Source organism: Poecilia reticulata, chromosome 8, assembly GCF_904066995.2.
Source record: "Poecilia reticulata chromosome 8, P_reticulata-male-v2, whole genome shotgun sequence".
NCBI classification, from domain to species: domain Eukaryota; kingdom Metazoa; phylum Chordata; class Actinopteri; order Cyprinodontiformes; family Poeciliidae; genus Poecilia; species Poecilia reticulata.
In genome coordinates this window covers 23989023-24004978 of record NC_088837.1, presented here as the reverse complement: position 1 = coordinate 24004978, position 15956 = coordinate 23989023, and the positions used below count along the sequence as shown (strand labels likewise).

Sequence of the window (15956 nt, the reverse complement as noted above, 5' to 3'; positions counted from 1 at the left end):
AGGTTCCTCCTTTTACATTTGATTTAATAGTATTGAACAAATTATATACTTAGTTAATATTCTGTATTTCTCAACATTATGGAACTAGATTGTAGAAAAAGAAAACCTAAATTTTGTAAATTAAAAAGAAAAAAAGATAATTAACTATGTTGCATCGCAAAGTAAAACACATGACTGAAATATAATATTTGAAGATTGGGATACTTTATTATGTACACATTAATACACAATGCATAGATAGGTAGAACGACAGATAGATGAGAGAATGTAGCGCCCCCTGGAGGTTGCAGACGAAAGAAATGGAGATAAAAAAAGAAACTTCTTTTACTTCGTTTATTATTTTACAACTGCAGGTTTACATTAAATATAATAAAATCAAAAATAACAATTCATATGTTCCCACATACCGTTTTCAATTAAATAAATATAGCATTAATTGTTTTCAGTGATGCTCCCAGATTGAACTGCTACGGTTACAGAACAGCAGCCACTTTAAGTGTTTAAAGCGATTTATCTAATAAATAAACATCCAAACATAAACAAAAACAAAAAGTGTGCAGTAAATATACCCAAAAACACAACTGAAGTTTGGAAAAGTGCTCTACAACTGATGGTTTGACACAAACACATGAACAAAATAAACAACAAATACAAACTAACGTCAGTTTAATAGCATCTACGGTTCATACATTCAGGTTTTTATGGACATGATTTGCTGTTCATGGAAATAAAATGAAATCTGGAATAAAAATGATCACCAGCAGCAGCTCAGTCAACAAGAAAACAGCCGGAACTGAAACACAGGAACTCATTCGGTGGTTCATTTGACCAAAAAGCTGCACGACAGCAACGCCACCCATACACACGCACAGAGCTTTTATTTTGGTGATTTTTGCTACACAGAAGCTTCCTGTTTGCGTAACAGCATCCAGAGTTATAAAGAAGAACTAGAGAGTTTATCAGGAATGTTTCTGCTCCTCTTCCTTCACTCACAGTATCCATGGCTACATACACTGCAAAAACACAAAATCTTACCAACTATTTTTGTCTAGTTTCAAGAGAAAATATCTCAGTAAGCTCAAAATAAGACAAAACTTCTAAATGTAAAATAAGAGTCAGTAATTCCACAATATTTCATCAATATTGATGAGTTATTTACTTAAAACCAGCTCCGTTCAAAAACACTGTAAGATTTAGTGTTTTTGCAGTGCATAGTCTCCTCAGGATGTTTGCTGCATAGGTTGGGGCCCCATCAGGTCCAGCAGAGGAAGAAGCTGCTGAGCAAAGGTCACAAAGATGTTAGCGTTAGGCTAAAGGCTAAAGGTGAGGTCATCGCAGGTGACTCTACACTGCAAAAACACAAAATCAAAAGTATTTTTGTCCATTTTCTCAGTACACTTAAAATAAGACAAAACTAACTCACAAGCAACTTTTCAGCAAGATATAGGAGCTTGTTTTCAGTAAATAATGCTTGAATATTGATTTTAAAAAGTACACGTTTCCATGGCAACAGGATATTTTCCCCCCCATGTTAAAAGTGAAACAATGATTTTTATTAATATTCAGTAATTACTGACGTAAAACAAGTTGGTATTTCCTGCTGAAATGTTACTTGTGAGTTAGTTTTGCCTTATTTTAAACATAATAAGACATTTGAAACAGAACTTAAAACAAAAACACTTGGGGGTACTTTGGGTTTTTGCAGCGTCAGGCATGTTTAGAGAAGCAGGTCAACACATTCATGCACACGAGCATAACGGGTCAGAGTGCACTGCAAAAACACTAAATCTGTTGGGTCTGGTTTCTTATTACACTTGAAATAAAGACAAAACTAACTTTTCAGCAAGATATAGGGATTTCTTAGTACATAGTTCTTGAGTTTTGATTAAAAAGTACTAGTTTCCATGGCAACAAGACATTTTTCCCTATAAGTGAAATAACCTGCCAGTGAGTTATTTTTATCAATATTCAATAATTACAGCCTTAAAACCAGCTGGTGTTTCTTGCTGAATTGTTAGTTGTGGTTTAGTTTTGTCTTATTTTAAGCGTAATGAGACACTTTGAACAGAAGCTCGTGGTCAGACTTTGTGTTTTTGCAGTGGCCGCCGCCGCCGCAGAGCGCCTCGTCAGAAGGCGTCCTTGATGTTCTTGAGCTGCCGCACGGCCAGGTCCACCGGCAGGTTGAAGCGCAGGTGGCTGATGCGGCCCAGGATGCGCAGGGCGCCCTCGAAGCCCGTCTGGGCCATGTAGCTCCAGCTCTGGTAGTGCGGCTGGATCAGAACGGACGACTTGCAGAGCAGGTTGATCCAGGAAACCAGCCGCTGCTCGTTCAGCGCCATGCACACCAGCGCCTTGAGCTCCGAGTCCGGCCCGCGCTTGTAGCGGCCGTGCTCCTTCAGCACCGAGTGGACGGCCCACAGCAGCGAGTGTTTGGGCGTCACCGTCCCCGGGCCTCCGCCCACCTTCAGGCTGAAGGACTGCGACAGCTTTCGGGCCGGCGATTCCACGAACGCCTTCCCGTTTTTGGACTCGTAGTACTTGACGAAGAGTTCCCAGGGGTGCATGGCGAGCGGGGCGGGGCGGTAGGGCAGCAGGCAGGAGATGGGCGCCAGCACCAGGCTCATGGTCTGCGAGGGGCAGAACAGGCCGTGGGCCAGCAGGTCCTTCAGCGCCACCGCCAGCTCCTTCCTCACCGCCGTCGTCAGCTCGTCCCGTGCGCCCAGCGCCGCCGCCGCGCCGCTGTAGCTCACCACGTGCTCCACAGAGGGATGGCGCCACGAGCCCAGGACCCGGACCTTCTCCACGGCCGCCTCCAGGCGCTGCAGCAGGGGGCCGTAGTCCCGGCCCGGACAGTCCTGGGGCCAAAGGTTCTGGGGGACGTGGCCGGCCGAACAGCCGAACTGACTGGCAGCGAAGATCTGCAGCACGGCCAGAGCCTTCTGGATGAGCTGCAGGCCCGTGGCCCGCATCCGCTCGGCCTGGACCGGGTCCACTGTGGGGGGCAGAAACACAGGGAGAGGCAGCTTGATGAACTGGGACTCTGCTGGTTTCACCAACTATAATTTAAGATCATTACGAGTTAAGTTTAGGACCTGCATCACTATTTTAAGACTCTCTGTCTGTAATAAACTGACCTTTCTTCTTCATCCCTGCAGCTCTGCCGTTGGCTCCGTCTGCTTTCGGCTGCTGACTCCGCACTCCGTCTGACAAAAGAGGGTTCCCCACCTCATCTTCAGGAAGAAAAGACACAAATATGATTAAAAGAGACAATCAAACAAGAATAAACCCCAGAATGAACAGGTGTGCGTCCTGCGTACCCTGTATGAAGTTAATGAACATCTCCAGGTCCCTGATCTGCGTCTTCAGCTGCTCCACCAGCTGCTCCTTCACTCGGGCCGGGTTCACGATCTGAGCGATGGCGGCGTCCACCCGCTGCCTCAGCTCCTCCGGGGACAAGTTCCCGATGTCCTCGTTCAGATTCACGTCCAGCTTCTTTATCAGCTCGTCAATGATGACCTGGAAACAGAAACAGGCGGAAGGTGAAACCAGAAACAAAACATGAAAATCACCAGCAAGGTTTGGTCATGAAACCAAATAAACTAAAATCTAATATTATTTTGGTTTTTAAAGATTTAACTTTTGAAACATCTGGATTTCAGCTTCCATAGTTCGGACTGATGTCAGCACAAACAAGGCGGCCATCTTGTTTGACAGCTTCTATTAATATGAACTTTATTAAAACAATATTAGGAAGAGGTGGGCAGAGTACAAAAAACTGCACTCAAGTAAGAGTATTACTACTACTACATATTTTACTAGAGTAAAAGTATCAATCCAAGAAATTACTCAAGAGTGAAAAGTATCTTGGAAAAAGTCAAATTAAGTACAGAGTAACTGATCAAATTATTTAAAAATTACATCATCAGACGGACCACAGTATTAAGCTAAGTGGACATTTTTGTATTTTAGGGACCAAAATCACAATAATTCATAAAAGTAACAAAAAAAATATCAAAATCAGGTAAAAGAACATTTTTCCAAATCAGTTTCTTTCAATAAAAAACTTATAAAACTTTAACAAACTGCAGCTGTGTGTCTGGTGGATTCTTGGTTAAAACATGTTTGTTTTCATTTAGTGGGTAAGAAAAAGAGTATTTTTTAGAGCGCAGTAAAAACACTGCCAAAATTACTTTTTTTTTTACGTTTTTGTAAAATAATCTTATTAAAACATTTTGTTAATAACAGACATGTAATTGACATTTAATAGAAAACCTGAAAACACAAAACTAATAAAACTGTTTAAAAAAGAAGAAAGAAAAGCTGGAAGTAGAAACCGTTGCCTTGTGTTTTTCTTCCTGTCTGATTGTTATCAGTAAACGACATTAGCACCAGAAAAAATATATTGAGGAAAAGAAAAAAAACTGGAAACTGAAGGAAATTTACCCTCCTTTTACAGGGAGGGTAAATTCACAAAGACGCCTCTAAATTAATTATTTTCAATTAATGTAGAAGCTGGGATCACTGTTCCAAAGGGTAAAGAAACCTCACCCAGTTCCTGTCATCTCAACGTTTCCTGATCTAAAAAAATTCATTGTCGATTTTCATCACACTAATCAGAGAATTCCAGAAGCCGCTTATCCGTGACTTCCTTGAATGCAACACTGAGGTATGCAAACAAAAAGTGCCATTGCTTTTGGGAAAGCAAAAAAAAATCATATTAGTCTAAAAATATAACTTCAACTCTGCACAAGATTTCTCATTGTTAGGAGAGCACAGAATTAGGGATGCAAATGATCAATTAATGAGTTAATCTAAAGTTAATTGATCTTATTTACTAAAGATTAATCGATAAGCGGCCAATTTCTCTTTCCATAACAAAAAAGGGCTACATTTTTCAGAATATACTGAATTAAAAAAAAACACATCTAATTTTAGCATTATTTTGTGTCAGCTGGAATTAAATGCTGACTCAGTAAATAGAAAATTTGCGCTTTTCTCCTATTAATCTTTGCAATATTCATAAAATATAAAAACAAGGACTAATTGGGTTGTTAAACAAAGAATCAAATATGTGAAACATGACGGAGAATTATAGGGATTGTAGACAAAAAAAAAGTCAAAAATTTATGAGAAAAAAAGTCAGAAAATTTTCAAAAAGTCTCAAAAATGTTGTACAAAAAAGTTGAACATTTCTGAGTCTGAAAAGTCGAAAATCTGTCTGAAATTTTGTTGAAAAAATTTGACATTTCTGACAGTTGAAACTCAGAAAATGTCCAAGTTTTCACTAGGTTGGACAGTTTCTCTTTACCGTTCTGGGATATCGCCACCATTTTTGTTTCTGTATCAACGGCTCCTTCAGAATGACCAGCGGCGCCCTCTGCTGGATGCCGACCAAACTACAGCACTAAGGAAGATCTAAGCGGACGTTGTTAGTTGATGATTATAACTCATTTTAATCTAACAAACCACTAATCAACACTTAATGGTTATTTAATTGTGTGCACCCCTAATCTGAATGTTTTATATTTTAGCATGTTGGACTTGATATGCCTGATGTTTATAAGTGGAAGAACAACCTGTGGATTTTATGATGCGAAACGTGACGCATGAGATGTGACGCATGTTTGCATTTCCACACCTTCTGCCTCTCCATGACGACGGACTGTGGCAGCGAGTCGTAGCTGCCCTCCTGATAGGCGAAGCGCTCCAGATCGTCCAGCTGCGTCTTCAGCTGGACGATGAGATCCTTTTGTTTTTCCCTCTGCGCCTCCAGTCGCTCCCGCTTCTCCCTCTCGCTCTGACAGGACACACACAAACACACACCGATTATAAATCAAACACACACACACGCCTCTCAGAAGCTGCTTTTGGCGCAATGTTTACACAAGATCTACTCACCAGATCTTCCTGCAAATGAAGCATGTGACAAAAGAAACAAAAGAGGCTTTTAAATTAAACACAACGAGCTGAAAATTCCCATCAGCAGGAAAAGCAGCAGGAACAAAGCGGCTGTTTTTAAAGCAGATAGTGATCTGCTGCTGCAGGAGGTTTCAACAAGGCAACATTTCCACCACAGATCTGGAAACACGATGGTAATTATGCATCTGTATTAGCAGAAAAAACACTTCGCATGCAGCAGAAATTAAAGCTTGCATTAAAGATAGAAAGGATAAAAAGCACTGGTAGTTGTGAAAGCAAAAGACAAATTGTAGCAAGAACATTTGTGTCTAAAAGAACGTCTCTAAACTACGTTTTCTACTAAACAACTAAAAATTGCACCCGAGTGCATGCTTTGAAAGCAAAAGTGGTTTGAGTTCTTAGCTTTATCCAGGAAAAACTGACATTTTGTCTGAGCTTAGTTCTGTGCAAAACATAAAACACAAAGAAAGATATTTTTTGTACTTAAAACAGAAACACTTGGTGTAGTCTCAATTTATTTTGTTTTTCTAACAAAGTTATGACTTTTCAAAGTCAGAAATTTCTTTTTTTTTTTTTAAAGAAGAACATTTCTGATGTTAATCTCAAAATTTATTTTCATTCTAACATTTTTGACTTTTCAAACGTGTACATTTTCATTTTTTTTCTAGAAAATTTCTGAGATCACTCTAAAAAATTTCACTATTTTTTTTAATAATAAATTTTAGATTTGTTAAACTAATAAATGTCCAAGTTTATGTTCAAATTTTCATTTAGAGATAGATAATTCAAATATTGCTTGAACTCCGATTATTAAATGCTTCCTTTTCTGTTAAATATATTTCTTGTTCGTGTTTACCTTCCCTCTGATAAGCCTAACCACGCCAGAAACAACACTCTAATATTATTAAACCATTAAATGTATTTCTGAACCAGAATTAACTGGAAGCCTCACCGAGTTCTCCAGCTGCTTGGCGTCCTGGGCTCGGCAGCCCACGACGTGCGGGCAGCCCCTGAAGGCGAACTCCTCCAGCTCGGCCAGCATCCTCTCCTTCTCCTCGCTCTGAGCGTGAACTATCTGCTTCAGCCGGAACTGAACCTGTGCGAAATGCGACGTTAGCGCTAATAGAGATGAATTCAACAAGTCCTGCTCTTCTTCCAGCTTCATCAGCCGGGCGGCCATCTCCTCATCGGTGGCCGAAGACGAGGCTCTCTGCCTCGGCCGGCCGCCGTTCTCCTCCTCGGGGCTGGCCACGGCGCCCACCGGTGCCCATCGCTCCCCGGCGCTGGCGAACACAGTGTCGCTATCCGAAGCTGACAGCTCCTCCGTGGACATTCTGGACGGTGCAGATCACTTCGGTTTCCCCTCACCCACCGAAGGTTTGTCGACAACGTATTCCCGCTAGTTATTTTATTAAAACTGCGCAAAAATGTAGAGGATCATCGCCAGAGAAACAGGTGCGTCGCCATCTTGGAAAAGATGATTCATAAGTAAACAGAGAAAAACGAAAGTTAGCTTCCACAAACAATGACGCACCGGAAGTGGAGGGGATTTACCTTCAAAATAAAAGCATTTCACAAAAACAAGCGGTTCGCGCTGGCAAAGTGTTGGAATTCCTACAGCCCCTGAACGCATCGCCATGTATTCCGGCTGTGCGCCTCCTGGTGGAGATAAGAGGCACCTGCTGCTCTTCCGGCTGATCGAGAACAGAAACTGAAAGAATAAAACAGTTTAGAGCAGAGATCGTCGGTGAGAGGTAGGACAGAAACGAGCTGCTGTTTTCTCATAAATGAATTCATTTATTTTTATTTAGTCGCTTTGTGTTTTGATTTAAAGTAAAATTGTTAGTCTGAGATTTACTGTAAGTTTAAGATTGATTGTTAATCGGAAATTTGGCCTCCAGATTGGCTCTAAAGTTCACCTGACTGCGCCTTTCTTTGTTTACAGCACGTAAACATTTAGAAATACTCTTTACGTAATGATTTGACTCCGAGTGACGGTTCCGAACTGTTTTAATCTGTTAAACATGTAATCTGAATTATTTCAGGTTCCTTTCACCATGTCGTCAGATGAGGTGAGATTAAGTCTTTTTGCGTCATTGTTTGTCACATAATCAAAGACGGGAACACTTTCCGTTTCCCTTTTAGCCAGAATCAACCTTTCACTACTTTCCTCGTTTATTCTCTGAATATTTTTAATTTAAAACTCAGTATTTATCTCATGTTTGTGTTCAGATTCTTACTGCTTGTTCGCTCTTGTCAGGATTTCTCCCTGGTGGCTGAACAAAATGAAGACACAATAGAGGGAATCCAGGCTTTAATCAAGGATTACCAGGTGCAAAATACAACTGCAATGCACATTTACTCTGAGATTTGTGAAAATATTTTAAATAAATCCATCTTTTGCAGCATAGACTCTCACTGAAACATCTAATTTTACTAGACCTATTTTTGAGATTTAAAAACAGATTTTTTTTACAGTTTTAATTTCTAGTTTTAACAGTTTCCTGACTTTATGCAACTAAAATCAGCTAATTTTTAGTTTAATGTTCTTATCTTTCCTCTTTTCAATTAAATTTAGCTGAAAGCAATTACTGTTCTTATCCCAAAGCAGAATTAAATGTTGTCTTAACTCCTTGCTCAAGTATCTACTGATTTCCAGTAGCAGTCAGTCTTGCAACGAATCTGAAGAGGCCTCTGACTGAAGACTGCTATAATTTCTATTTCCAGGCAGCAGAGATGATATTTGACAGTAAAAAAGTCCTGGATGAAAAATATCAGTTGTTAGCTAGATCTGCTAATCCACCTCGTTTGCTTTTGCTGCTCGTCTTTAAATCTGTTTGGTTAGAAAGTCGGGGATGTGATAAATATGTCTGGGATATTTTAAAGAGAAATTAGTCAGATTTATCCCTCAGGAGTGCACAGAGGTTTGAATTTCTAATTGAAAATTTAAAATCTGATTGTTTCTCTGTGAATATTCAGTCTAACGTTTGGACAAAGGCATCTTAGGGCCGCTGTAGATAGATAGGAAGGGGAGCATTTCCACCAAATAACTTTGAATTTAATCCCAGTATTTTCATAAAAAACTTGGAAATTTTCTGAGCTCAAAAAGTCAAAAATTTGCAAGAAAATTCTGAATTTTGAGATTGATTAAAAATGTAAATTGTGAAAAGTCAAGTTTTGAGATTAATCTCAGAGATTCTCATTAAATAACAATTCTACAACAATTAAATAAAAATTCTAAATTTTTTACCTCCAAAAGTCAAATGTTTGTGAAAACAGCTCATAAAATCTAAGAAATCTAAGAAATTCTGTAGAATATTTCTGAGATCCAAAAGTGAAAAATGTTTGAGAAAAAACTAAGACAATTTTAGATAAATCTCAGAAATTTTTGAGAAAATCACTGACATGATCCAAAAGGCAAAAAATATTCGACTTTTGAAAATTCCCAAAAGTTTAACTTTTTTTTTTCAAGAAAATTTTTGTGATTAATCCCAAAATGTATTAGTTTTTTGGAATAAATTTACTCCTTTTTTGTACCTGTAGTGGATTAAGAGGAGTTTAAACTGCTGCCATAAAAGCTGGGTTTATTTGAAGCCTGTTCACACACAATGCTAATGCTAAAACATTAACGTGTCTCCATTGAATCTTTTCACAGCTTTCAGACGTTCACATGTACCAAAAAGTGATTGTTGTTGCTGTTTCCCCTCAGAAAAAATACTCTGTGATCCTGGAGGAGCAGGAGGATTTAAAGGTCTCCATTAAGGAACGACAGGAAATGACCCAAAAGTTCAAGGAACGCACAGAAAAAGTGACGGAGGGTCTGAAAAAAGACCAGATCTCCTTCAAAGAACAGATGGCAGCTGAAAAGGTTGGAAAATGACTAAACCTAATGAAACAGTTTATCAAACACAGTAATCTGTAGCGGTCACTGGAAAAAAATCTCTTAAATTTTCTAAACAAAACTTGAGTTTCAAGTTGAAAATGACTAGAAATGTTGAGATTATTCTCAAAAACTTTCTTTAAAAAAAGGAACATTTCTGAGTTTGAAAAGTCAAACATTTTCTAGAAAAAAACTCAGAAAATGTGATTTTTTTTTTCTTAGAAATTTCCTACAAAAAATAAGGACATTTGTTTCAAAAGTTGAAAATTTGTTGAAAAAACATCAAAATTTTTTAAATTAATCTTAGAAATGTTCTTTTTATTTATGGCTAAATTCTGCCATAAAAGCAGTGCTATTATCAAATATCAATATCAGCTGATCAATACCTATTTATCCCTCTTAATTACTTTACAGTAGCTTAGAAATGTAACCTGTAACAATAACAGCTATTTTTTAAAGTTAACCTGGTCAAAAATTACACAAAAATCTGAAATGATCTTAAATATGAAGCAGCATCTCGTACAAACTAAGAAAAAAAGAAAAATGTGTTTGCCTTGAGGAAGTTCATATTTACATAAAAAGCCCAGACCTGAACTGGAGCCTGAACTGAAGAAGAATGAGTGGAAAATTCACATGAAATCCTAATAAAACACACAAAGTTTATGTACTTTTGCATTTTTTGTGAAATTAGCCCTAATATTCCTGAATGTGTTTTGTCTGACTTCAGGCCAAGTTGGATGCCCTGAAGCAGGAGGACTGCGAACTCATGGAGGAGTTACAGAGACTCCAGGCTGAACTCAAGAAGGAAGATTCCCAAAACGCCCAACTGAAGGAGCGAGCGGATGTAGGCGACGTTCTGATTCCTCCGCAGCCCGACTTCCCGAGCGTCTCCACTAATGACGCAGCTTTCCGTCGCAGGTGTTCTCCAAGATGCCAGAGAAAAATTTCGTCTTCTCCGGAAAGACGGGAAAGGCCGACGACGCGGAGGAGTTTGAGATGAAGCCGCACATCAGGTACCCGATGGAAGAGGGAACGGCGCTCATCACGTTCGAGGAGGAGGACGGTGAGAAGATAAACGTCGTTAGCGGCTTAATATTCACGTTTTGCACATCTTTCTACTTCCATTTAGTTCTCAGGTGGTTATAAAAAAACCATCTGAGAAATTCTTAAAAAGAACTTTTTTACAATAAATTAATTGTAAAAATGAGCAGTTTCTAAAACCTCCATGTTGTTAAGTCACATTCCAGGTTACCTAGCAACCTTAGCAGAGTTCTGCAAGTTACCTAGCAACCCAAGCTAAGTTCCTGCACATTTGTTTTTGCTGCTGTTTGTGCTGTAGATGTAGAAAAATATAGATATTTGATACTTACAGGGGGCTTATTATGCAACTTTCAAATTTTGCATGATTTTATATTTTCATTTAGGTAAAAAAAAAAGTCCCTGCGCTTAAAATACCCCCTACTTAGCCTCTTTTTGGCAATAAGTTCATATTTTTTGGTGTCTGGAAAATGATCCGTTTCACACTGCGCCGTTACCTAGCAACCCAAGCTGAGCTCCAGCACGTTTGGTCAGCAGGTTTTACCACTTTATGTGCTGCAGGTCTTCAAAAAATACATAATACATATTTGAACCTTAAAGGGGACCTATTATGCAAATTTCACATTTTGCACATTTTTATTTTTCCATTTGGGGCTTAACTGCATCTAAGAACAATCCCCCCCAGTATTTTGGGCATTAAGTTAAAGTTTTTCAGTGTCAAAAACTTTTAAATTTAAAGTCACACAGCCCTGTTACCTAGCAACCCAAGCAGAGTTCCGCTCCGTTACCTAGCAACCCAAGCAGAGTTCCGCTCCGTTACCTAGCAACCCAAGCAGAGTTCCGCCCTGTTACCTAGCAACCCAACCAAGCAGAGTTTTGCTATGTTTGGTCAGCTAGTTTTACTGCTGTATGTGCGGTACAATGGCTGCTGGAAAAGACTAGTGTTTTGTTGACTTACCATCCAGAAACCACTTGCTGCATTCTTGTTGGTTGTGCAGGAGGCCCCACTTCTGCTTTTCAAAGATGCAATGTTATTGCACATAACTGCAATAACATTGCATTTATGTTTTGAGTCATTTTCACGTGCGAGGGTAAATGTTGAGTTGGGGGAGGCGTGCCCAGTAGCAGCTTAATTTGGATTTAAAGTGGCAGGAGCCCCTAAAACATCTCATTCTGATGTGATCAGACTGAAATCTCGTTATCTAAGAAAGATTCTGTGCAAATAGTGTAATGAGCATTAAAACTTTACTTAAACAGAGATTTTTGTTAACATGTGATTACTAGTGGCGGCAAATATTCTGGAAAAGAGGAAACATAAGGTGGATCTGGGAGGAGAGTGCCACATCACGGTGGAGGCCCAGCCGGTTCACCTGATGATGCCCAGCCTGGTTGAGGTAAAATCCGCCGCCACGACGACGAAACCAAATGCTCCCATTCGTAACCTCTGACCGCTTGAACCGCAGATCGACACGGACATCTGTCCTCACCGGGTTTTGGTGTCCAACCTGCCCAAGATGGACACGGAGATGCTGCTGAACAAACTGGAAATCCACTTCTCCAAGTCCAAAAATGGAGGCGGCGAGGTGGAGTCCTGCGACTTCCTGCCCGACTCGGGGACGGTGGTCATCGCGTTCGTGAAGGACAAGAGTGAGGACAGATGTTTTCTTCTTTTCTGACTTCACAGCTGACTTAAACTGACTCTTCTTCTGAACTTTCTCCAATCAGTTGCAGAAGATTTGGCACTAACAGAACACCATAAAGTAGATTTCTACAAAAACAAGCACATAGTGAGGGTGACGCCTTTCGTAAACGGAACAATCACAAACTTGGAGGTGAGAAATGTTGGGAAAACACACTCAAAAATAAAAGAAGAGAAACACATTTTTAACTCTTTTTGTACGGAAGAAGATTAAGGCCAACAAAAATTGTAATAAATTAGTAGAATTTTGATTTTAATTTCATAATTCTTACTTTTTTCTCAGGATTGAAATCAAATTGTTGAACCATCAGGCAAATCTAGTCTTACAAAAGAAAAACTACCAACACAATTTAGAAAGAAAGAAACTGTTCATACAACAACATAATTGAAGAAATTTGGTTGTTTTCAAAATGATGAGGAAAAAAAAAAAAGAATTACAAGCCAGGATTTTTAGGAAGTAAATTTTTTTTAGAAAGTCGAGATTCTGAGAAAAAGTTTAAATTTTTTGGCTTTTTTCTAAAACGTGACTTTTACCAAATAGTCTTTTTTTTCTTTTAGAAAAACTCAAAATTTTATGACTTTTCTCTGATAAATCTGATTTTTTAAGTCACTTTTTAAAATAAAAATTCAGAATTCTGAGAAAGTCCGAATTTTCCTACTTTTTTTCTAAAAAGCCAGATTTTTAAGTCAAAATTCAGATAAAAACTAATAATTCTGAGAAAAAGTCAAATTTTTCTGACTTGTTTTTCTAAAAGTTATTTCCTTAAAAAAAAAAATATATATATATACATCTTTTTTACAAATTAATTTTTACAGAAAAAGCCATAACTCTGTGAACGTTAGATATATGGGAAAAGTCAAAATTCTGAGACAAAAGTCAAAATTCTATGGAAATTTTTTTTTTTTTTGAAAAAGTCAATCTGGAAAAAAAAAAATCCAAATTCTGAGAAAAAGTCAAATTCCTTTTTTTTCTTCTTCAGTAGCACTGATGTTCTTCTAATTTTTGTCTTTGCGTCCTCCGGACCTCCCTCCCAGACCCGGACCTCTATGTGCCCTCGGACCGTCCTGCTGACGGGAATCCCGGACGTCATGGACCGGGAGACGATGCAGGACATGCTAGAGATCCACTTCCAGAAAAACGGCAACGGCGGCGGCGAGATCGAAGCCTTCCTGTACAACCCGGTGGGCCAGCAGATCCTGGCGCTGTTCGGCAGCGCCGCCCCAGAACCTGAAGAGGAGGAGGAGGAGGAGTAGAACCGGCTGCTCCAGAACCGAACTGACCGCCAGCCCTCTGAGAAACATCTGGACTCGGTTTCTGATGGACCTCAGCCAAATTCTGCTCTGTTATCTGTTGTTTTGGGAATAATCGGAATGGTGAACGGTGCATAACTGGAAAATCAAGCAAATTTAGATTCCCAGATGAAAATTAGTGCCAGTTTTATCGCATATATATATATATATATATATATATCTATGTTAGGGCTGTAACAAACGACTATCTTAGTAATTGATTGTTCAGACGATTAATCGATTGTTCAGACGATTAATCGGATATTTACACGATTAATTGGGTAAAAAATGGACACATTCTGCTGATTTTTTATTTAACCACTTAAGTTTTTTTTTTTTTTAAACAATATTAGAAATACAATAAAATATTGAAATGCTTGTGTTTGGTCCTTGATTACAATCAAGAACGGTGAAAACAAACAAAACAGAAAACAATTGCTTTCATTTTTTTGTAATAAGAATTACAAAAAAATGTTGACAATTATATACAGATTTAATTTTTAAAAATGTTTACTGTAAAGCAGGTAAATAAAAAAATCACAGGAAACAATTTTTTGCATTTATAATTTAATGAATTTTTTGGCCTGTCAGTAGTTTAAATTTGACAGGGCAAGATCTTCGGACCACTGCATTAAAAAAATGCAAATAATCAACTCAACTCCAATTTTTAAAGAATAAATTAAATATTCTATTGCCTAAAAATTTATAATATAGCAGTCTTTTGTGAATAATTGATCATTTGCAGCAAAAGATACAATACATGTGAAAATCTCAGCCCTTTCTGCTTCCCTTAACGTCAGTCAAGCTATTGATTAATTTTTGTTTTAACTGACTAATTTCGATTTTTACAGAATTTGAATCAGTTGAAGCTAAAATTGCCACTTGACAAGTTCTTTTTTTTTTTTTTAGTTTTTTTTTTTTTTTTGTACAGATTACGTTAAATTACTGCCTTGAATATATTCTTTCAGAACTTGGACTTTATTTTTTCTGTATACTCCAGTTAGCGATTTATCGATTTTTAGTTAATTATTCAAATCGATTAATCACGATTAATCATTTCAGCCCTATATGTACACACATGCAAATATTTGTCTTTAACATTAAATTATCATGTGGGAAATCACAGACACCTGGAAATACCGTTTTCCCCATTTGATTTATTTGAAAAAAGTGAATATATCATGATGTTTTTACTGTTATGTATCATATGATGAAAAGATCGTACTCTGACCCAGCCTCCAAAAACATTTTTATCGACCTAAAATAAACTTTAATAATTGTCCTACAATAATAAAACATTAATAGTTTGACATGACGCTGTTTTGATGGAGTGGTTTATATAGAAACAACACATTTTAATGTAATTCTGCTTTGTCAGAATATTTACGCTGTCTCTTAGATTTTGGAAATGGGTTTATCAAATGTAAACAAGAAGGTCTGAAGAAGAATATTAAAGTTTGGATCAGCTTGGTTAAATAAGGTTCGGTGTGTTTTTCTTCAGTTTATTATTCTTTAAAGTTTTGGATTTATTTTTACCTTGTTGAGCTTTCCGTACTGACCAGACCCCGATTTATCAATGAAGGTCGCAGTTTGGTTCCTGTTGTGGTTAATTTATATTTGTGTGTATTAATCTCACATTTTAATCACTAAAATATCAGTGTGACTATAAATTTAATAATTATTGAATCTAAAAGTGATAAAATCCAATATAATCATTAAATTTCTAGGTAATGATTGTGGAATCAGAGGAAATGTTTCAGGGCCTAGTTGTCAGTAACAGCGCCCCCTTGTGGGAACTTTTGTCTGGCGCAGACGCTGCAACCTCTACAAAAAAGGAGACATTTTGGCCATCAGTCCAGCTTGTACTGAGTACTACGGAGCCCCCATGTCCCCTGGAGGGCTCCGTACAAATGCAGCATGGCTTTTTGCGGAAAACTTGAGTAATGTTATCATTTTTTAAAGAACCATCATTTGCTGCTATTTTTAGGTTTTAAAATAAAACATTTGCAAAAAAAAGAAGGATGGATGTAATTTCTTCTATTGGATGTTAATAACGAAAACAGGTCTGAATAAATATTTGTACTTTCAGTGTAATTCTATTTTGGAACACCAATGCATCATTCAATGGAA

At 38.0% G+C, this 15956-nt stretch overlaps 2 protein-coding genes across 2 annotated transcripts; one reads left to right on the top strand and one right to left on the bottom strand.

Moving 5' to 3' along the window:
- Nucleotides 1–182: 182 nt before the first annotated feature.
- Nucleotides 183–7491, bottom strand: rundc1 (RUN domain containing 1). The gene is made up of 6 exons (XM_081610290.1): nt 7474–7491; nt 6872–7386; nt 5639–5797; nt 3318–3516; nt 3135–3230; nt 183–2992 (listed from the first exon to the last, which is right to left on the bottom strand). The coding sequence occupies exons 2-6, from the start codon at nt 7250–7252 to the stop codon at nt 2127–2129; spliced, it is 1701 nt and encodes a 566-aa protein (XP_081466416.1). The 5' UTR covers nt 7253–7386; nt 7474–7491; the 3' UTR covers nt 183–2126.
- Nucleotides 7492–7504: 13 nt separating this feature from the next.
- Nucleotides 7505–15141, top strand: ifi35 (interferon-induced protein 35). Its single transcript, XM_008416435.3, has 10 exons — nt 7505–7673; nt 7965–7991; nt 8180–8251; nt 9629–9787; nt 10527–10643; nt 10718–10862; nt 12122–12231; nt 12301–12484; nt 12563–12669; nt 13572–15141. The coding sequence occupies exons 2-10, from the start codon at nt 7977–7979 to the stop codon at nt 13788–13790; spliced, it is 1128 nt and encodes a 375-aa protein (XP_008414657.1). The 5' UTR covers nt 7505–7673; nt 7965–7976; the 3' UTR covers nt 13791–15141.
- The last annotated feature ends 815 nt before the right edge of the window (nt 15142–15956 follow it).